Source organism: Kogia breviceps, chromosome 9, assembly GCF_026419965.1.
Source record: "Kogia breviceps isolate mKogBre1 chromosome 9, mKogBre1 haplotype 1, whole genome shotgun sequence".
Taxonomy (NCBI): Eukaryota; Metazoa; Chordata; class Mammalia; order Artiodactyla; family Physeteridae; genus Kogia; species Kogia breviceps.
The window spans coordinates 109,069,192-109,091,316 of NC_081318.1; the positions used below are offsets into that span (position 1 = coordinate 109,069,192).

General features: G+C 47.9%; 1 protein-coding gene across 8 annotated transcripts in view; it reads right to left on the reverse strand.

Annotated features, from left to right (window-relative positions):
- Nucleotides 1-22,125, reverse strand: part of EGFR (epidermal growth factor receptor) — a 195,482-nt gene that overhangs the window by 148,553 nt on the left and 24,804 nt on the right. For 3 of the 8 annotated variants that reach the window (XM_067042919.1, XM_067042916.1, XM_067042917.1), the window contains exon 1: nucleotides 9,031-9,124. The exons of 3 other annotated variants lie outside the window; for them this stretch is intronic. In XM_067042919.1, coding sequence (XP_066899020.1) covers nucleotides 9,031-9,118 — 88 coding nt within the window. In that variant the 5' untranslated portion in view covers nucleotides 9,119-9,124. Of the gene's footprint in view, nucleotides 1-9,030; nucleotides 9,129-22,125 lie in introns of those variants that run through there. 2 more of the 8 variants (XM_059074568.2, XM_067042914.1) reach the window with 1 other exon arrangement.

Sequence of the window (22,125 nt, forward strand, 5' to 3'; positions counted from 1 at the left end):
GAACCACAAATCCCCCGCCCGTCTTTGAAGACCGATCTTAATTCAAAAATGAAGTTTCCTTTTCTCTCCACGTCTTGGGAGCTGCTAGAGCTGGGACCTAGTTCTAGAACAGTCCTTCGCTCCCCCGTTATTCCACTTCGGGCTTTTAGCCTCGGGCGCTCTCATTCTTTTTTTTTTTTTTTTTTTTGCGGTACGCGGGCCTCTCCCTGCTGCAGCCTCTCCCGTTGCGGAGCGCAGGCTCCGGACGCGCAGGCTCAGCGGCCACGGCTCACGGGCCCAGCCGCTCCGCGGCACGTGGGATCCTCCCGGACCGGGGCGCGAACCCGCGTCCCCTGCATCGGCAGGCGGACTCTCAACCGCTGCGCCACCAGGGAAGCCCGCCCTCATTCTTAAAGGCTAGATTTCTTACTTTTCACATCTCCCCAGCATCGGTTCCTCTCCTGGCTCACGGGGGTTTTTTAGTTCCTCCTCCGGGGCCCTAAATTCCCCTGAAGCTGAGATTAGAGTCCCATAACGCTGAACAGTTAGATCTCCGGCCCCTGGTCCGCCCAGAGTGACGGCGCGCACCACGTGCTCGAGCTTGCGAGGCCAGCCAGTCCAAGCCCCGCACCTCCAGCAGCCGTACCCGCACAGAGACAGCGGTGTCTGTGAGGTGTAAACAGATTCACTTTTCAGGTGCTGCACAAACTGTGTCAATCAAGGTACAAAATGCTTTGTAGGTCAAGGAGATTACATCACAGTTGGCCCACCTTTTACAGTCTCTTGGCGACGCTCATTTGTCTTGGTTCCAACAATCCACATATGGACAATGACCTTTCACACAGAGAGATGTGTATATGTGTAGGGATTTTTTTTTATATACGACATCCTTCGAGACCCATGTAGGGAGAAGCGTGCCTCTCCTAGCAAACCTGGGATATGAAACGTTGTCTAATCAGAGCAAAGAAATCCGTGCAGTGTGATTACCACAGTGAGGGGAGAGGAGAGCTCTGTTATAACAAGCACCCACGGCTGTTTCCCCCCGCTCTGTGGCTCGGAATCTGCGCGGACGTGGGAGAATTGTACTGATAAAGACACAACCCGGGTTATGTACATCAGGGCTGATTGGAAGCAGCTGAGAAGAGTGGGAGGCAAACTCCCCACAACTGGACACTCTGCTCTCCTTAGTGTGGGTGGGCGACTCGGTGAAGGCCCTGCAGCCTTCCCAGGGGTGGGACCTGAAAGCGAAACAGCAACACATACCTACACGGAAGACAGAATCCCATCCACACGAGAGACCTGGATGTCCAGTCCCAGGGGGCCTACTAAACATCACGAACGAAATCCACTGGATTCACGTTAAGTGATTCAGAGTGGGCTGTGTTGTTTTTAGACCCAAATGTTGCTGGTGGAAACACCACATGCACGGGTGCCTAGGCTGTAGCTTACGTCTTGTTTAAAGAGCAAGGAGCGTCTCCCACTGTTTCGTTCACCTTCTTTAGGGTTACTTTAAAAGACTGACACGTGGCAGAAGTTAGAGTCAAAGGTCTGGCCGTGTCTGTTTAACGTCATCGGAAAAAACAGTAATTTGCTGGGCTCCCACTCTGTGCTCATCATTCGGAAGGCTCACATGGTGACGCGGTTGGTAACAGGCAGAGCTGGACCGAGACCAGGTCTCTCCAGCTCCAAAGCCAGGTTCCTTCTCCAGGCCACGCAGCATCCTGAGTCCTCAAACCTGCTCATCTGCTATTCAGAGGGAACTGCACTGTGACATTGGGAACAAGCCCAAATAACCTTCTAAACTATGGTGTCTATCCTAACCTTCCATGGCTCCCAAAACACAAGATGAAAAGCTCTACAATGTCTTCCTGAAATAGAGACAAAGTAATGAGAAGCTCACTGTGGCCCTGCTCAAAAATGGACAGAAAAGACACGAAGGAAACGTCTACTGAAAAAAAGGTGTGTGCCTCTTCATCGGAAAATCTACAAGCAACAGATGCTGGGGAGGGTGTGGAGAAAAGGGAACCCTCTCGCACTGCTGGTGGGAATGAAAATTGATACAGCCACTGTGGAGAACAGTTACGTGGTTCCTTAAAAAACTAAAACCAGAACGACCATACGACCCAGCAATCCCACTACTGGGCATATACCCAGAGAAAACCATCATTCAAAAAGACACACGAACCCCAGTGTTCATTGCGGCACTGTTTACAACAGCCAGGACGTGGCAGCAACCTAAGTGTCCACCAACAGATGAATGGATAAAGAAGAAGTGGCACATATACACAATGGAATATTACTCAGCCATCAAAAGGAACAAAATTGGTCATTTGTAGAGATGTGGATGGACCTAGAGACTGTCATACAGAGTGAAGTAAGTCAGAAAGAGAAAAACAAATATCGTATATTAATGTATATATATGTAGAATGTAGAAAAATGGTGCAGATGAGCCAGTTTGCAGGGCAGAAATACAGACACAGATGTAGAGAACAAACGTATGGACACCAAGGGGGGAAAGCGGCTGGGGATGGTGGTGGTGGGATGTATTGGGAGATTGGGATTGACATGTATACACTGACATGTGTATAAAATAGAGAACTAATAAGAATCTGCTGTATAAGAAACATTAAATTAAATTTTAAAAATGTGTGCCTCATTACATTTTTTTTTGTAGAATGTGGGACTTTGAAAAATCAGCATCACACTGTGAAATTCAAAAATTTACCATGAGACTGCAGTAATTTCACTTTCTGAACTACACCCCAAGGAAATAATCCAAAAGAGAAAAACAGTTTTGTGTAAAACTACTGAGGCACTAATAAAAAAGAAATATCAAGAAACCACACAAATTGGCCCAGTAAAAGAATGGTTGAACAAACTAGGATACATAAATTTAATGAAATAAAATCATATGACTTTAAATGGGAATTCTGTGATTCAGAGTAATAAAATTGCTCACTGGGAAAGGTAAGAAAACTTAGAACGACAGAAATAAATTAGAATTAGGCTGTTCTTCTGTGGGGTGGAAGCACCCCCTGCACGTCCCCCCCCAGAAGCCCCTGTGTGCTCGGGGCAGGTGGGGAACCCACCTCAGCCTGCACCCCTGAGCCACCCGTGGGCACCCAGCACAGGCTCCCGGAGGCCCAGCAGCACCTGGACACGAGCGCGGACCTCCGTGCTTCCAGCTCAACTTCCACCCAGACGTGCTCGGGGTCAGGAACGTACCCGGTGTCCCCTCAGCGCATCTCTGTGAAAACATTGTTTTCTCATAATGATGATGTAATGGATAAGAAATCTTGCAAAACTCTGATTATTCACGCAAATATTTATTCAACAAATACTTATGAAGCACCACTATAGGTCATCTAATTTCACATTATCAGAATGTGGTAAGCATAGGATGACACAAAGCATAGGAATAAATACATTTAGAAAAAGGTCAAGTGATTGCCAGAAGTTCTGGGAAGGGAAGGATGAACAGGTGGAACACAGAGGAATCTTAGGGCAGTGGGACTATTCTGTGTGATCCTGTAACGGTTGAGCCGTGTCCTTATACATTTGTACAAACCCATAGAATGTTCAACACCAAGGGTGAACGCTAGTAAACTGTGAACTTCAGTTAATAAGACGGTACTGTCTCTTGTGTTTCCTGCCTAGAGAAGTTCCTTTAGCATTTGTTGTGAAGCTGGTTTGGTGTGCTGAATTCTCTTAGCTTTTGCTTGTCTGTGAAGCTTTGGATTTCTCTGTCGAATCTGAATGAGATCCTTGCTGGGTAGAAAAATCTTGGTTGTAGGCTTTTCCCTTTCAACATTTTTTTTTTTTTTTTTTTTTTTTTTTTTTTTTGCGGTATGCGGGCCTCTCACTGTTGTGGCCTCTCCCGTTGCGGAGCACAGGCTCCGGACGCGCAGGCCTAGCGGCCATGGCTCACGGGCTTAGTTGCTCCGCGGCATGTGGGATCTTCCCGGACCGGGGCACGAACCCGTGTCTCCTGCATCGGCAGGCGGACTCTCAACCACTGCGCCACCAGGGAAACCCTCAACATTTTAAATATATCCTGCTACTCCCTTCTGGCCTGCAGAGTTTCTGCTGAAAAATCTACTGATAACATGATGGAGATTCCCTTATATGTTATTTGTTGCTTTTCCCTTGCTGCTTTTAATATTTTTCTTTGAATTTAATTTTTGTTAGTTTGATTCATGTGTCTCTCGGTGGGTTTCTCCTAGGGTTTCTCCTCTATGGGACTCTCTGCGCTTCCTGGACTTGAGTGACTATTTCCTTTCCCATGTTAGGGAAGTTTTCCACTATAATCTCTTCAAATATTTTCTCAGACTTTTTCTTTTTATCTTCTTCTTCTGAGACCCCTATAATTCGAATGGTGGTGCACTTAGTGTTGTCCCAGAGGTGTCTGAGATTGCCTTCAATTCTTTTCATTCTTTTTTCTTTATTCTCCTCCTCGGCAGTGATTTCCACCATTCTGTCTTCCAGCTCACTTATCCTTTCTTCTGCCTCAGTTATTCTGCTATTGATTCCTTCTAGTGTATTTCTCATTTCAGTTACTGTGTTGTTCATCACTGTTTGTTTGCTCTTTAGTTCTTCTAGGTCTTGGTTAAACATTTCTTGTATTTTCTCAATCTGTGCCTCCACTCTATTTCCGAGATTTGGGATCATCTTTACTATCATTACTCTAAACTCTTTTTCAGGTTAAGTTGTTTATTTCCTCTTCATTTATTTGGTCTTGTAGGTTTTTACCTTGATCCTTCATTTGTAACCCAAAACAATTAACAAAATGGTAATAGGAATATCCATATCAATAATTACCTTGAAAGTAAATGGATTAAATGCTCCAACCAAAAGACACAGACCGGTTGAATGGATACAAAAACATGACCCATATATATATATATATATATATATATATATATATATATATATATATATATATATATATATATATATTTGCTGCATATATAAGACTCACCTCAGACCTAGGGATACATGCAGACTGAAAGTAAGGGGATGGAAAAAGATATTCCATGCAAATGGAAATCAAAAGAAAGCTGGAGTAGCAATACTCATATCAGATAACATACACTTTAGAATAAAGACTGTTACAAGAGATAAGGACACTACATAATGATCAAGGGATCAATCCAAGAAGAACACATAACAATTATAAATATTTATGCACCCAACATAGGAGCACCTCAATACATAAGGCAAATGGTAACAGCCATAAAAGGGGAAATCGACAGTAACACAATCATAGTGGGGGACTTTAATACCCCACTTACACCAATGGACAGATCATCCAGACAGAAAATAAATAAGGAAACACAAGCTTTAAATGACATAATAGGCCAGATAGATTTAACTGATATTTATAGGACATTCCACCTGAAAGCGGGAGAATACACTTTCTCCGCAAGTGCACCTGGAACATTCTCTAGGATAGACCACATCTTGGGTCATAAATCAAGACTTGGAAAATTTAGGAAAACTGAAATCATCAAGCATCATTTCTGACCACAGTTATGGGATTAGAAATCAATTACAGGAAAACACCCCACAAACACATGGAGGCTAAACAGTGCACAGCTAAATAACCAAGAGACCACTGAAGAAATGAAAGAGGAAATTAAAAAATACATAGAAACAAATGACAATGAAAACACAATGATCCAAAACCTATGGGACACAGCAAAAGCAGTTCTAAAAGGGAAGTTTACAGCAATTCAGTCTCACTGCAAGAAATAAAAAAATCTCAAATAAACAATCTAACCTTACACCTAAAGCAACTACAGAAAGAAGAACAAAGAAAACCCAAAGTTAGTAGAAGGAAAGAAATCATAAAGATCAAAGCAGAAATAAATGAAATAGAAACAAAGAACACAAGAGCAAAGATCAATAAAACTAAAAGCTGGTTATTTAAGAAGATAAACAAAATTGATAAACCATTAGCCAGACCCATCAAGAAAAAGAGGGAGAGGACTCAAATCAATAAAATTAGAAACGAAAAAGGAGACGTTAAAACAGACACCACAGAAATACAAAGCATCCTAAGAGACTACTACAAGCAACTATATGCCAATAAAATGGACAACCTGGAAGAAATGGACAAATTCTTGGAAAGGTACAACTTTCCAAGACTGAACCAGGAAGAATTAGAAAATATAAACAGACCAATCACAAGTAATGAAATTGAAACTATAATTTTAAATCTTCCAACAAACAAAAGTCTAGGACCAGATGGCTTCACAGAATTCTATCAAGCATTTAGATAAGAGCTAACACCCATTCCTCTCAAACTCTTCCAAAAAATAGCAGAGGGAGGAACACTCCCACACTCATTCTATGAGGCCACCATCACCCTGATACCAAAACCAGACAAAGATATCACAAAAAAAGAAAATTACAGACCAAAATCACTGATGAAATAGATGCAAAAATCTTCAACAAAATACTAGCAAACAGAATCCAAAAACACATTAAAAGGATCCTACACCACGGTCCATTGGAATTTATCCCAGGAATGCAAGGATTCTTCAATATATGCAAATCAATCAATGTGATACACCATATTAACAAACTAAAGAATAAAAACCATACAATCATCTCAATAGATGCAGGAAAAGCTTTTTTTTTGGTGGTACGCGGGCCTCTCACTGTTGTGGCCTCTCCCGTTGCGGCGCGCAGGCTCCGGACGCACAGGCTCAGCGGCCATGGCTCACGGGCCCAGCCGCTCGGCGGCATGTGGGATCTTCCCGGACCGGGGCACGAACCCGTATCCCCTGCATCGGCAGGCGGATTCTCAACCACTGCGCCACCAGGGAAGCCCAGGAAAAGCTTTTGACAAAACTCAACACCCATTTATGATAAAAACTCTCCAGAAAGTGGGCATAGAGGGAAACTACCTCAACATAATAATGGCCATATAATGACAAACACACAGCAAACATCATTCCCAATGGTGAAAAACTGAAAGCATTTCCTCTAAGATCAGGAACAAGACAAGGATGTCCACTCGGGCCACTCTTATTCAACATAGTTTTGGAAGTCCTAGCCACAGCAATCAGAGAAGAAAAAGAAACGAAGGAATCCAAATTGGAAAAGAAGTATCACTGTTTGCAGATGACATGATACTATAATAGAAAACCCTAACGATGCCACCAGAAAACTTCTAGAGCTAATCAATGAATTTGGTAAAGTTGCAGGATGCAAAATTAATGCACAGAAATCCCTCACATTCCCATACACTAACAACAAAAGATCAGAAAGGGAAATTAAGGAAGCAATCCCATTTACTATCGCAACAAAGAGAATAAAATACCTAGGAATAAACCAACCTAAGGAGGCAAAAGACCTGTACTCAGAAAACTATAAAACAATGATGAAAGAAATCAAAGATGACAGAAACAGATGGAGAAATATACCATGTTCTTGGTTTGGAAGAATCAATACTGTGAAAATGACTATACTACCCAAAGCGGTCTACAGATTCAATGCTATCCCTATCAAATTACCAATGGCATTCTTCACAGAATTTGAACAAAAAATCTTACAATTTGTATGGAAACACATAAGACCTCAAATAGCCAAAGCAATCTTGAGAAGAAAAACAGAGCTGGAGGAATCAGGCTCCCCAACTTCAGACTACACTACAAAGCTACAGTAATTGAGACAGTATGGTACTGGCACAAAACCAGAAATACAGATCAGTGGTACAGGATAAAAAGCCCAGAGATAAACCCAGGCACCTACGGTCACCTAATCTATAATAAAGGAGGCAAGAATATACAATGTAGAAAAGACAGCCTCTTCCATAAGCAGTGCTGGGAAAACTGGACAGCTACATGTAAAAGAATGAAATCAGAACCCTACCTAACACTATACATATCGGCACCGCCAACACCTAAGGAGGGCTGTTATCACCATGAGTCCTTCCATCAAGCTGAACTGCTCATGCATGGTTTCTAACTCTCCTCTTGGCTACACTCCACTCCACAAACTCCCACGCGCCATGGTCCCTTTAAGATGTGCCCTGAATCAGCCAGCAGAGTCTACTCACCCCTGCCCAGCACCGGGCACTGGACCATCACCTCGTGGGGTCAGGACCCTGCGCTTCCACCAACATGCTGCTGCAGCCACACCACGCTGTTGTCGGCTCACACTTAACCTGAGCCAGCGAAAACACCCCATCTTCTTCACACTTACATAACTGGTGCTTTTTCATCCTGTCAGTCATTCAACAAACAGTGCCTTCAAGAAAAAAATGTCCAAAAGCGGACAGTTTTCCAAAAGATGATTGAGCAACAAACAGACTAAGGAAACACATGGACTTTTGACCTGCAAGTGAACCCGAAATTCAATTTTTCCATGTTAAAAGTTAACTATTGGGCTTCCCTGGTGGCGCAGTGGTTGAGGGTCCGCCTGCCGATGCAGGGGACGCGGGTTCGTGCCCCGGTCCGGGAGGATCCCATGTGCCGCGGAGCGGCTGGGCCCGTGAGCCGTGGCCGCTGCGCCTGCGCGTCCGGAGCCTGTGCTCCGCAGCGGCAGAGGCCACAACAGTGAGAGGCCCGCGTACCGCAAAAAAAAAAAAAAAAAGAAGTTATGTAAGCGGCACTCGTAGCTGCTTTACTGACTCTGACACATCAGACAAGCTCCTTAGTTTTCCAGGTATTACCTTACACGTAAATACAGGATGACCATCTGTTTTACTTAAATAGTGAAAACTCATGAGTTTTCCTTAAACTCTTAAGCTACCAATGTTGCTTACAAGATGCCTTTATTCTCTCTGCCCTTACCCATCTGGTTTTCCATGTTTTGTGAATATTTTTCAGGAGCCAAGGGTCTACCTCACCTTTTGTATTTATTCCCTTCTTAACCAACAAACTGTCACAGAGTCATGTAATTTTTAAGAGCAAACGCAAGCTCAGAGCTGGAGAAACCCAATGTTTTCTTACACTGAGGCTCCCAGAAGCACCCTGGTTCATCCAGGCATGTTCAGCTCTGTGCTGATAAGCCCCGTGAACACACAGAGCTCAAGGACTGACCTCGAGGAGGTGGAAGTCTGCTTGACAAGAAAACGGTGAACAAAAGAGGAAGGCACTCAAACTCAGAAGAGTTCACGATGCAGACCATGCGGTTCAGCATAGATGACACTGATCCTGGTGTGTGTCTGTGAGTGGGAGGGAGGAACTACGAGGGGAAGAGGAGGGAAAGAAGGGGAGAGAAGAAGTTGCACAGCTAAATGTGGTTACTTCAAGGACAGACCCGCACAGGTCATGCACTTATGAGGAAAACAGCCGTGTGTCATATGCAGCTATAGTAACCAGTTCCTAAATAATGTCCCTGGGCTGGATGAGTTAATGCACGAGTGTAAATGTGTACACTGTGTCCAGATATGTTCCATTTTGAACATCAGATAGAAGGATCACCTAACAGGGTTCAGGAGCTCGTGACCTGATGCGATTAGCATTTTAGAACATTTCAGAACAATGCTAGCTAAACCATATGGAGAACTTCCACAAAACACCTACGAGGTCCACTCCAGAGCAATTACAGCAGAATACCAGGGACTGGGGCCAGTGCTGGGATTTTTTAAGGCTCCCCAGGGGATTCCAATGTGCAGCCAAGGTTTCAAACCGCTGTTTTAGAGACGGCTCTGGCAGCCGTGCCGAGAAGCTCCAAGAAAGAGCAAGGGAGGGAGGCAAGGAGGAAGCAGTGACACTGCCCTCATGGGAGATGGTGAGGGCCGACCCGAGAGGTCACCGTGGGGGCCAAGGAGAGGATGGACGCAGCGGGGAAAATGGGGATGTCTAGAACGGCTCTGGTGTGGGACTCTGGTGCGTGTGTAAACAGAACCTGAAGCGGCCGTGGAACTGCTGGGGCACCCTCCAAGGGGCTCTACGCACACATGTGCGGACGTGAGGCCCGGCCACGGTGAAGGCTCTGCCCCCGGGGTCGGCAGGGGCCTTTCCCTGTGAGCACAGAGACGACGGACAAGGATGGAGAGACGGCATGCCCTCAGGACCTGCCACCACGGCAGGGGGGTGAGAGCAGAGGTGCTGCTTGATTTCCTACTGCGCCCAGGGCTTTGGCCACCGGGTGCTCCAGACTTTCCCAAGCAGATTTCACACATCCGGGCTCGCTGTCAAGCTGCGATGGAGACTAAGGGCCCCCGCTTCGGGAACAAAGGACATCGGTGTGTGAAACAGCCTCGCTGAGCCGTCCAGAGCGGTTGTGTTGAGGAGCTCGCAGGAGGCCGGGGCGCAGGCAGGCATGAGGCTCTGGGCCCGGTCGAGGCGGCCCGGCCCCGCCAGCCCCGCCAGCACCCCCCCCGTCCGGGCAAACACCCTTCCTGCCGGACGGTTCCAGTCCTCAGCTGGTTCTCACGCAAGGTCACCCGGTCCGGCACACACCAGCGGAAGGATGACCTGGGGGTGAAACTTGCTCAAGTTTCATCAGAGGTGAAACCTGAGAAACTTGCTCAAGGTCAGCGAAGGTCAAGGTGGGGGGAACTGGATGGCCAGGTTCCTGCTCCGGGCTGGGCGCTCGGCCCAGGAGCTGCCTGATCCGGGCCAGGCGATCGGAGGGAGGGAAGCGTGGAGCGCCAGGCCTTCAGACCTTCCAGAAAGGGCGGATGGGAGTCCAGGCAGAGAACAGACGGGGAACAGGCAGCCCGGTGGGCAGGCTCTCGTCTTCCGGGGTGGACAAGGCCCCAGGCCGCGGCACTCGGCACCCGCTGACGGCTGTGGAGGTTGTCCACCGAGGGGGAGGGAGGGCACCTGCCTTCTTCACAAATTGAGCGAAACAGAAACTTTTCCTCAGAGACTGAAGAAATCATCAATGTCCCTTAGGAACTGGGTCTGTCGGCTTCCAACAAAACCAGCTTATTGTAAAGCAGATCAGTTAAGAGCTCAATCGATCAATCAATAAAAAAAAACCCAAAGAGTTCGAGCTCATGTGAATCACCTGAAGGAAGGGCCAGGCAGCAGGTGTCCACAGAGATGCGGCCCCCGCCCACCCCAGGTCACCTGGGACAGGAGCCTCTCGGATTTGCCAACCTTTGCATTTTTTTCTTTTTTAACATCTTTATTGGAATATAACTGCTCTACAATGGTGTGTTAGTTTCTGCTTTATAACAAAGTGAATCAGCTATACGTATACATATGCTCCCATATCTCTTCCCTCTTGCGTCTCCCTCCCTCCCACCCTCCCTATCCCACCCCTCTAGGTGGTCACAAACCACCGAGCTGATCTCCCTGTGCCATGCGGCTGCTTCCCACTAGCTATTTTACCTTTGGTAGTATGTATATGTCCCTGCCACTCTCTCACTTCGTCACAGCTTACCCTTCCCCTCCCCATATCCTCAAGTCCATGCTCTAGTAGGTCTGTGTCTTTATTCCCGTCCTGCCCCTAGGTTCTTCATGACCTTTCTTTTTTTTTTTTTTTTAGATTCCATATATATGTGTTAGCATGCGGTATTTGTTTTTCTCTTTCTGACTTACTTCACTCTGTATGACAGACTGCAGGTCCATCCACCTCACTACAAATAACTCAGTTTCGTTTCCTTTTATGGCTGAGTAATATTCCATTGTATAAATGTGCCACATCTTCCTTATCCATTCATCTGTCGATGGGCACTTAGGTTGCTTCCGTCTCCTGGCTATTGTAAATAGAGGTGCAGTGAACATTGTGGTACATGACTCTTTTTGAATTAGGGTTTTCTCTGGGTATATGCCCAGGAGTGGGATTGCTGGGTCGTATGGTAGTTCTATCTGTAGTTTTGTGGCTGTATCAATTTACATTCCCACCAACAGTGCAAGAGGGTTTCCCTTTTCTCCACACCCTCTCCAGCATGTACTGTTTGTAGATTTTTTGATGATGGCCATTCTGACCCGTGTGAGAGCCTTTGCATTTTCATTGTAACTTGCTTTTTGGCCCCGGGGCAGCTAGCAAACCACTGTATAACCCACGGTTCTCCCAGGGCGTCCGCGAGCCTCCCCCGCAGGGACTGCAGCTCCGCTCTCGCCCTGCCGCCGCCCGCCGCCCCGGGGAAGGCAGCGCCGTCTCAAGGGGAAGCCGCCGTGTGAGCCGAGCTTTGAAAGGCACAGGCAGCGCTCTGGGATCACGTGGGAAACCCCGGGAGGAGAAGGCGTGGCCAGGCGGGAGGCGGCTCTGGCGACCGCAGGCCGGGACATTTCGGGGACTCCCGGGCCGCAGAGCAGCTCCGCAAGCTGCGCACGCACCGGGCCGCCAGGCACCGCCTCGCAGCCGGGCCGCGCGGTGCTGGGCTCATTTCTTGGGACGCCTCCGTACTTCCCGGGGTCGGAGGTCTCCCAGCCCCCCGCGCCGAGGGCTGAGTTCCTCCAGGCGCCGGGCCGTGAAGTCCTATTTACTCCAACACGCAGTTATGACAGTGAAACATGTCAGGGAACCACAGGGATTTTCCCTAGATAAGCAGAACCCATATTAAACTGGTAATAATCAGAGTAGTCTGCTCTGAGGAATGTGCGCCGGGCTGCATTCTCTCCCTGACCTAAGAAAGCTACAATAACACACTTCTCCTCAAAACCGCATCCCTGAAACGCTTGCAGGGAGGGCACTGTTTGCACAGTTGGAGGAGGGCCTCTCCTGGTGCTGGGAACCCACATTTTCTTCTGTTGGCTCCTGTCCCAGTCCCCACGGGGCGCTGTCCTCAGGGTCGCCGGCAGCTGAGCGGCTTGGGGCAGCGGGCTCCAGGGGGTCAGAGCCCACGCTCGCCCCGGCCGGCCCTTCCTCCGGGACGGCCCCCCGCCGGCCTCCGTCGCATTGCAGCCGCTGCATCCCCACCGGGAGCCATAAACTCGCCCCTTTCCGCACGGCCTGCCCGGCATCTGCACCTTGGCCACTGATGTCGGCAGCCCTCGTGTGCAAGAGCCCGGCCAGCATCCCCTGCTACCAGCCCGGGCGGCCAGGGGCCCCTCTCTACCTGGTGGCATCTTCCCTTGTTCCGTCACAGGGCCACATTCATGGGCGGGACAGACCCCCGAGGTTTCTGGGGAGAGCAGCATTCACCTTGCTTTCGGTGGAGCACGGCTAGCACGGGGCAGGGTCGCTCATTTATCGTTATTATTATTATTATTATTACTACTACTGATTGACTGATTACTGACACTATTGAAAGAAGTCTAATGTTTGAAGAATAGAAAGGGTTTAAATGTGAGGGTCCAGGCCAGGCCATCAGAGGCCAAGGTGCGCGATCAGGGCTGCGGACGCCGCGTCGCTCCCCCAGAACCCACCCCTCCGCACGTAACTCGTTAAGCAATAAATTCTGCCCGAGGAAGGACGGTGCGTCAGTCTCTTCTGCAAGGCTCGGAGCTGCTTCTCCTCGTCAGCGAGCAAAAGCGCTGGCTCAGCGCCTGTCCGTGAAGCCCCCGGAGACACGCCAGCCACGGGAATCTTCATCGTATTACAGGAGAGAAAACTAAGGCCCAGGGAGGACACGGGACTGGAGCAAACCTACTCAGCTAAAGCAAGAGCTGCGGAGCTGGGATTCGGGGTTTTTTTTCACTCTCGGTGCATTTTGTGTCAGCCAACGTACGGTGGTGCTGGGCTCTGTGAGTACACAGGTGAAGGAAGCAGGTGAGAGCTCTGCCCTCGTGGTCCAGCTGGAGAGACACTTAAAGAGCAAACAAATACTCCCCAAGGTGAGAAGGAGGTTACAATGGAAGATCCGGGACGAGCTGTCCAGGCAGCGGGAACAGCTTGTGCAGAGGCCCCGGGGCGGGGGCGGTAAGAGCTTCAGCTTGAGAGACTAAGCAGTGGCCAGTGAGGCTGGAGCCGAGCGAGCCAGGGGACAGTGGGTTAACATGGCGGGGACACGTGCGTGAGCGCAGCTCTCCAAAAGCTCCCTTTAACCTTGGACACGTAGACTTCAGAGGGTCGTGACCCTAACCGGACCAAAGAAGGCTGAGCCTCATCTTTGTGTCAAGGCTTCCTAGGGCTGTCCCGACCCCACAGGTCACTCTCTGGGGACCAGATACACTCACGCCAAGAGCTGTGACCTGGGCAGCATCAGCAATCTGCAAAGGAATGACTCAGCAGGGCTCTCCTGAGGGTCGGGAGCTGTCACACTGCCCGAGGGACATTTCCAGCGAGTTAGGCACTTAGGGAAGACCAGGATTTCCAGGCTGAACCAGATGGGGTGCCCACCCTTCTCGGGGCTCAGATCCTACAGGTGACACAGACACGCCGACACACACAGGAGGAGGGAAGGGGAGCAGGCGTGTGCCGAGCCCCGGGCAGAGGCCAGGACACTTGAGCTCTTTGGATTTGGGGGTTTGGATTTTTTTTTTTTGAAAGAGGAAACACGATTTCAGCAGGTAGAGATGTTGAAACCGCATTCTAGATGGAGGGCAGAGTATGGACACAGGCAGAGAGAGGGCTACGGAGGTGCAAGGCCCAGCCACAGGGATGGAGCAGACAACCCAGGTCAGGGCCGGCGGGAGAAAACTACAGGAGACCCTGGCCTTTATCCCATGGGTGCAGGGAGCTGGGGAGTGACTTAATCAGATTTGGGCTTTAGAAGAGAACAGTTGACACCCATGCTCTTAGCAGCATTATTCACAACAGCCAAAAGGCGGAAGCAATCCAAGTTTCCATTGATGAATGAGTGGATGTACAATAAAATATTACTAGCCTTAAAAAGGAGGAGGATTCTGCAACACGCTATGACGTGGATGAACCTTAAAGATACGCTACGTGAAATAAGCCAGTCGCGAAAAGCCAAATACTGCACGATCACACTTATCTGAGAGTTCTAGGGTAGCCAAACTCACAGACACAGAAGGCAGCACGGTGGGTGCCAGGGGCTGGGGAGAGGGAAGAATGAAGAGTCGTTTACTGGGGACAGAGCTTCAGTTCTGCAGGATGGAAAGAGTTCTGGGCACGGATGCCGGCGACGAGTGCCCAGCGACGTGAATGTACCTAACGCCACCGAACTGCCCCCTTAAAAATGGTTATGGGGGTAAGTGTTGTGCTATGTACGCTCTGTCACGATTAGAAACAGCTGGAGAGACAGAGGGGGAGCAGGGTGGACCTCCGGGGCGTGGCCCACGACTGGGGAGGCTGTCCGTCGCTCGCCAGCAGTGACAGCTGGGTCGGGGTGGGAGCAGGCGAAGGGGCGACTCAAGAAGCATTTTCAGAGGCCACGTGGGAGTCCACGGCCGTGAGGGTGTGTGGGAATTCTGCAGGTAAGACGGGCAGGCTCCCACCCGGGCTCCTTTAGAATCTGCCACCACGACGCGTGTAAGCAAGGGGTTTGCGCGCCTCTGAGCTTGTCGACACACAGCCCTGATTGTGTCTGAGTTTATCGTTCCATATTGTGAAAGAGCCCCCGGCTCCCTGTGGCCCTGTTCCTGAGATGGCCCTGCCGGACCCCATCCGGTCGGTTCCACGCTGGGCAGAGCCTCGCACCCGCGGCCCTGGGAAAGGCCACGAGGGGTGGCCAGGGGGCCGTGGCCAGGCTGCCAGGGGAAGGTCCGCAGGAGCACGAGCAAAGCCAGGAGCCCAGCTCAGGAAGAGCTGGCTAATCCCCAAGTGTCAAAAGTGACCCGGGGGTCGAGGGTCAGATTTCCTTCCCCAAAGCCGTCTAAGGGCTGACAGGCCCGCCCGTGTGGCAGTGGCCTGTGGTGTGTCCTGTGGAACAGCGACAAGGACCTCAGCGCCCACGGGTCCACGGGCCGGGAGGGCGTGGTGGCTCCAGGTTTTCCCTAATAGAAGATACATTAAAATTATACTCTCTTCGGGCCTCCCACAGCGGGTTGTGAAGCTGGGGTGGAACTTTCTATACACATACCAATGATCATCCCTGTGTATTGCTACACTCAGTAAAGATCGTATTGAAGTTTACTGAGATAATGCGGATGGAATTCATACTTAGCTAATTTGGGTAGAAAAAGTCATGTAATAGTGTATGACATCAACAGCATCAAAATACTTCATGTGGCTAAAGCATACATACTAAAAGTAAGTAACACTTCCACTTATTTTAAAGGGTTGAACATATTATTTTAAAATAGCATTGTGAGTTTCGAGTTCCATCTTCAATGGACTGTAGGACACTTGTGTTTGCGATTGTTAAAGCACAGCCACTCCAGGCATCTGTCCCATTTCAACATCTTCTTGGTGAGAATTAAGCTAGCTGGTTTCTGTTTCCTGTTATCCTTCTAGCCTGGCTTTCTTCCTTGTGGTGTTACAGAAGCAACTGAGGTTGAAAGATCCGGGTAGGTTCCAACGCTCCATTAACTGGTCACATGGTCCTCCGACCATGTCACCTATGGACACCAGTGCCTCAGACAGCACCCAGTTCTATACAAATCTCTGGAAACATGAATGGTTCTGTCCACACACCTCCACAGATCATTCACAGGGAATTAAAATATTGACACAGCACTTTTTTTCTAATATGAGAATTTCAAACTGCTTCTCAGACTAACTATTCTTGGTGAATTGCGAGTGTGTGTGTGGATAATAGTTGGGACTTGTTGAATATCTCTCATATCACAAGCATAACCACGCTTGCTTACTTTTAACACCATGGGGGGGGTGAGGAGAATAAATCTTAGACATAACAAACCCTCGTAAAGAGAGTACTTTCCTTTTTAAAAAAATATTAAATATAGATTAAATTTTCCAGAAAGGTATGCTGTTTAAAACCAACACAGTAAGCATTTGGAAAGGTGTGATAGGACTCCTGTAAAATTTAACCTCAGAGAACAATTTTAAGCATTGGATCAATTAGAGCACAAGTCATCTCACACGGGTCAGAATGGCCATCATCAAAAAATCTACAAATAATAAATGCTGGAGAGGGTGTGGAGAAAAGGGAACCCTCTTGCACTGTTGGTGGGAATGTAAATTGATACAGCCACTATGTAGAACAGTATGGAGGTCCCTTACAAAACTAAAAACAGAACTACCATACGACCCAGCAATCCCACTCCTGGGCATATACTCTGAGGAAACCATAATTCAAAAAGAGTCATGTGAAATGTTCACTGCAGCTCTATTTACAATAGCCAGGACATGGAAGCAACCTAAGTGTCCATCAACAGATGAATGGATAAAGAAGATGTGGCACATATATACAATGGAATATTACTCAGCCATAAAAAGGAACGAAACTGAGTTATTTGTAGTGAGGTGGATGCACCTGGAGTCTGTCATACAGAGTGAAGTAATTCAGAAAGAGAAAAACAAGTACCGCATGCTAACACATACATATGGAATCTTAAAAAAGAAAAAGAAAATGGTCAGAAGAACCTAGGGGCGAGACAGGAATAAAGACGCAGACCTACTAGAGAATGGACTTGAGGATAGGGGGAGGGGGAAGGGTAAGTTGGGACGAAGTGAGAGAGTGGCATGGCCATAGATACACTAGCAAATGTAAACTAGATAGCTAGTGGGAAGCAGCCGCATGGCACAGGGAGATCAGCTCTGTGCTTTGTGACCACCTAGAGGGGTGGGATAGGGAGGGTGAGAGGGAGGGAGGGAGACACAAGAGGGAGGAGATATGGGGATATATGTATATGTATAGCTGATTCACTTTGTTATAAAGCAGAAACTGACATACCATTGTTAAGCAATTATACTCTAATAAAGATGTTAAAAAAAAAAAAAGACGACACCCCCTACTGTGACACCATTCAGAGGATAAGGGACCTCCAAAGACAAAGATAACAAAACCTTGTTTGGGGTTGATTTTCAATACTGGGTCACCGTTTGTATGTTCCACAGACACTGCATCAATAGGCAGGCTATAACCAGCGTCAGCAAAATACTCGTGGTAAAGATTTAACTGCAGTGGCTCCAACTTCAGGCAACAAAGGCCTGATGATTTTATGTCCACTTTATAGTATAATCCACACACCCAGCCCATAAAACCAATGATTCCCCTCTTGGTGTGGATCCTTACAAAGTATTCTGAAAGCAGGGCCGACAACCAGGGCTACCTGATGTCTGCACCAAAAATCAGAGCGGAAAGTCTGGGAAATACTGTCAGAAAAAGGAGAGTCTTTGCTGGGCCGTGGTTGACTGTGTATGAACGGCTTGTTCACACCATTTGTGCTACTAGTCTGGATTTCCTTTCATTAAGAGACAGCTTCGGGCTTCCCTGGTGGCGCAGTGGTTGAGAATCCGCCTGCCGATGCAGGGGTCACGGGTTCGTGCCCTGGTCCGGGAAGATCCCACATGCCGCGGAGCAACTAAGCCCGTGAGCCATGGCCTCTAGGCCTGCGCGTCCGGAGCCTGTGCTCTGCAACGGGAGAGGCCACAGCAGTGAGAGGCCCGCATACCACAAAAAAAAAAAAAGAGACAGCTTGTATTTGATGTCCACAGCTCCTTCCTGAGAATCACCGGTATTTTCTGCTATAGAGACCTTCAGAAGAAGAAAAGCTGTTCCAGGTCATTTAGTTTACTTTTCTCCTTGTGTGAATTCCGGAGCAGCTGCCGCCCTGTTTCACCTGTGCCCCAGATGGCACCGAGTTGCTGCTGTGAGGGCCGACCTACTCGGCATGCAGTGCCCCATTCGGTGCTCTGACTGGGGTGGAGACGCTTCCCTCAACCCCAAGCGAGGACTCGGGCGCGGGATCGCGCCCGTGGCCCCACGGCCAGTCTGAGCCCAGCCTGTCTGTAAAGAGATGCCTTTAACCACTGTCTTCTGTCGGCTCCGTGAGAGTCTGGTAACCAAGAAAACACAGACAAGACCACTTGAAAAGCATCATGGCAGGTCCTGTCGTGCCAGGGCAGATGCACACGTACATCTCCAGAGGTAAATTACAGTGGTGTCCGAGGTCACGCAGAGGCCGTCGGGCAGTCCCAGCTGTGTTTACCTCCACTTCACCAACTCCATCAGCACTTGTAACTCAAATTCCAGGCAGGGCCCTGGAGCCAGCTTACACGGCTGAACGAGGCACACGCTGGCCCAGAGAAGCCACGTGTCATTACAGACAATTATTTCCGATACCCCTCATTACTGCTGCAAAACCAGCGGACGAGGCTAGAGCAGGAAGGCCTAAAATCGTTTGGCTCTGCATCGCTGTTAGCAAAATACTTAGTGAGAACGTCCCCGTAATAAATGATTATTTAATTACAATGCACATGTTATGCATTAAGGAACAGAAAATGAGATAAAAATTAAATAGAACTTTCTGCTCCTCATTGGAGTATTTTCCTAGTTAATGAATTTTTATTTGACTGATTATTTTCTAGCCCTGTGATAATATGCAGAATATGTATTCAGATGATTTTTTTAACCCTTCTTTCACCTCACAGTTACCTTTCTTGTGTGTGTAGTGAGAAAGTTTAAGATTCACTCTCTTAGTACATTTCTAGTAGACAATAGAATTTTTTTTTTTTTTTGCCGTACGCGGGCCTCTCACTGCTGTGGCCTCTCCCGTTGCGGGGCACAGGCTCCGGACGCGCAGGCTCAGCGGCCACGGCTCACGGGCCCAGCCGCTCCGCGGCACGTGGGATCTTCCCGGACCGGGGCACGAACCCGCGTCCCCCGCATCGGCAGGCGGACTCTCAACCGCTGCGCCACCAGGGAAGCCCGACAATAGAATATTATTAACTATAGTCACCATGCTCTACACTAGGTCCTCAGAACTTACTCATCTTATAACTGAAAGTCCGTATCCTTTCACCAGCATCTCCCCACTTTCTCCTCCCCACAGCCCCTGGCAACCACCATTCTCCTCTCTGGTCTTACGAGCTCAGTGTTTGGGTTTTTTTTTTTTTTTTTTTTTTTTTTATCCCACACAAAAGTGAGATCATGCAGCATTTGTCTTTCTGGGTCTGGCCTATTTCACTTAGGATAATATCCTCCAAGTTCATCCATGTCGTTGCAAATGGCAGGCTTTCCTTCTTTTTTTATTGCTGAATAATATTCCATTGTATCACCTTTTCTTCACCCATTCATTCATCGATGGGCATTTAGATTGTTTCCACATCCTAGCTCTCGTGAATAATGCTGCTATGAACACGAGGGTGCCGATATCTCTTTGAGATACTGATTTAGTTTTCTTTGGGTATACATCCAGGAGTGGAATTGCTGGATCATGTGATAGTTCTATTTTTAGTCTTTCGAGGATCCTCCATACTGTTTTCCATAATGGCTGCACCAACGCACATTCCCACCAGCAGTGCACGAGGGTTCCCTTTTTCCCACGTTCTTGCCAACACTTGTTACTTACTGTCTTTTTGATAATAGTCATTCTGACAGGTATGAGGTGATACTCGTGGTTTCAATTTGCATTTCTATGTACCTGTCAGCCATTTGTATATCTTCTTTGGAAAAATATCTATTTGGGTCCATTTTTAAAGTGGATTACTTGGGGGTTTTTTTGCTATTGAGTTAGTTCTAAGAATCCCTTATATATTTTGGAAATTAACCCTTTATCAGACATATGGCTGCACACAGACTTCTTGCACCCCAATTTTAATCTTTTAAAAGCAGCAAGCCAGATCAAGTACACAAATACATTTTTTCATTTAAAAAACATTTGGATTGACTCTGTTAGGTTTTTTCTTTTCAGGCCTCTTTATACAGAAGTTATTCTGTATACCAACACTCCAATAGTGCATAATCCTCTAAACTGACATCTGCAGTAACCAGATGTTGGAGGAGATTCCCCTGCCCCGCCGAGCTGGCCTTGCTGCTATGACTTAGGCAGCAATCTACCAGGCCTGGGGTTGGGACCATGAAGCTGCGAAGGCCTTCCTTGCAGCCAGGAGGCTCCGAGCTGGTGCTCGGGCCCGGCTGCATGACTCCCACTAGCCTGCAGTCTCCGGCAGGGTTGCCTCCTGCCCGTACGGCTGCGTTCTTCTTACTTTACAATTTCGCTGGAATGGCCCTATTTTTGCAACTCTCACATCTCAGGTACTTTCAGGAAAGAGACTAACTATAAATAAATATAAATTTAAGGCAAACCTTTTGTAACTTTTTCCTTATTTTATTGATCTAAACAAGGCATTCTTTCAATATTGTTTTGAGAAACCAAAAATAAGAAAGGTATTAATCAGAAGTTGACACACTAGTAAAAGAGCAATTACTTTTCCCCCCTTCGCTCTTTCTAGAGAAGCACACTTATCGGCGATTTCTTCCAGCAAAACGCAATCAGTAAGGAGCAGTCTCCCATTTCCAGGGGGACCGTTTCAGCCTGCCTTCCCTGAAAACATTGTTCATGTGAAAGGACCCTTTTCATTGAGAGGGTGTTTTTGAAACTGTCTCAGTTTGGGGTGTGTCTTACAGGTGGGGTGTGTCTTACAGGTAGGTGTCCTCTGAAAAGGATTCTGCCGTCAAATAAACTTGAGTGACCACAGGTCATGACAACATCAGACAGGCCTCCTTACTGCAGGGCTACCCAGAATCCTTAGCATAAAATGTGCACAGGAACTGGCCTGGTACATGCAGGGCCTTCCACTGAAGGCTTTTTTCCAAGAACTATTAACACTAACATGTGTCTAAGGAACAAAGCCGGGAACCATAGACTAAAGAAGCACCAGGCCACGTGCTGCCCTTGAGAGGAGAGCCGTACGCCAGGTCAGTGACGCTTTCTCAGTGGACCCTCTGAGGAGCAAGGAACTAGATCGCCCTTCATCTACTGGGGGCAGACTGACGCTTAAAGAGGGCCTCCCCTTGGCCAGAGCAGAACAGTCAGAGTGCAAATTAAATTCAGTGGCTTAGATGCTTATTCTTTTCAATATACTCGGGCCAACCCTCCTGAGAGATAAAGCCTACCCATCTAAAGATTCAGGCCCACGCGGCGAGGGCTTGGGTGGAGGAGACCGGAAGCTACGGTCAAGTTGTGACAAAACCTGCTTCACCGTCCTGGGGCCCTGGCCGAGCACAGTACCCATGGCACCACCCAATACTGTCGTTCGAACCACACACGTCACTTAAAACGGTCTCGTAGCCACAGTAATAAAAAAGTGAAAAGCAGCAGCAGCTGAAATACATTTTAATAATGTATTTTATTTCATGCAATATCCCCCCAATATTTTGGTTTCAAGGTGTACTTAATTTTAAAAAGTGTTAACATTTTTCACATACTTTTTCTTGTCCTGACTTAGTACGAGAAAAAGTATGTGAAAAATCTTATTTT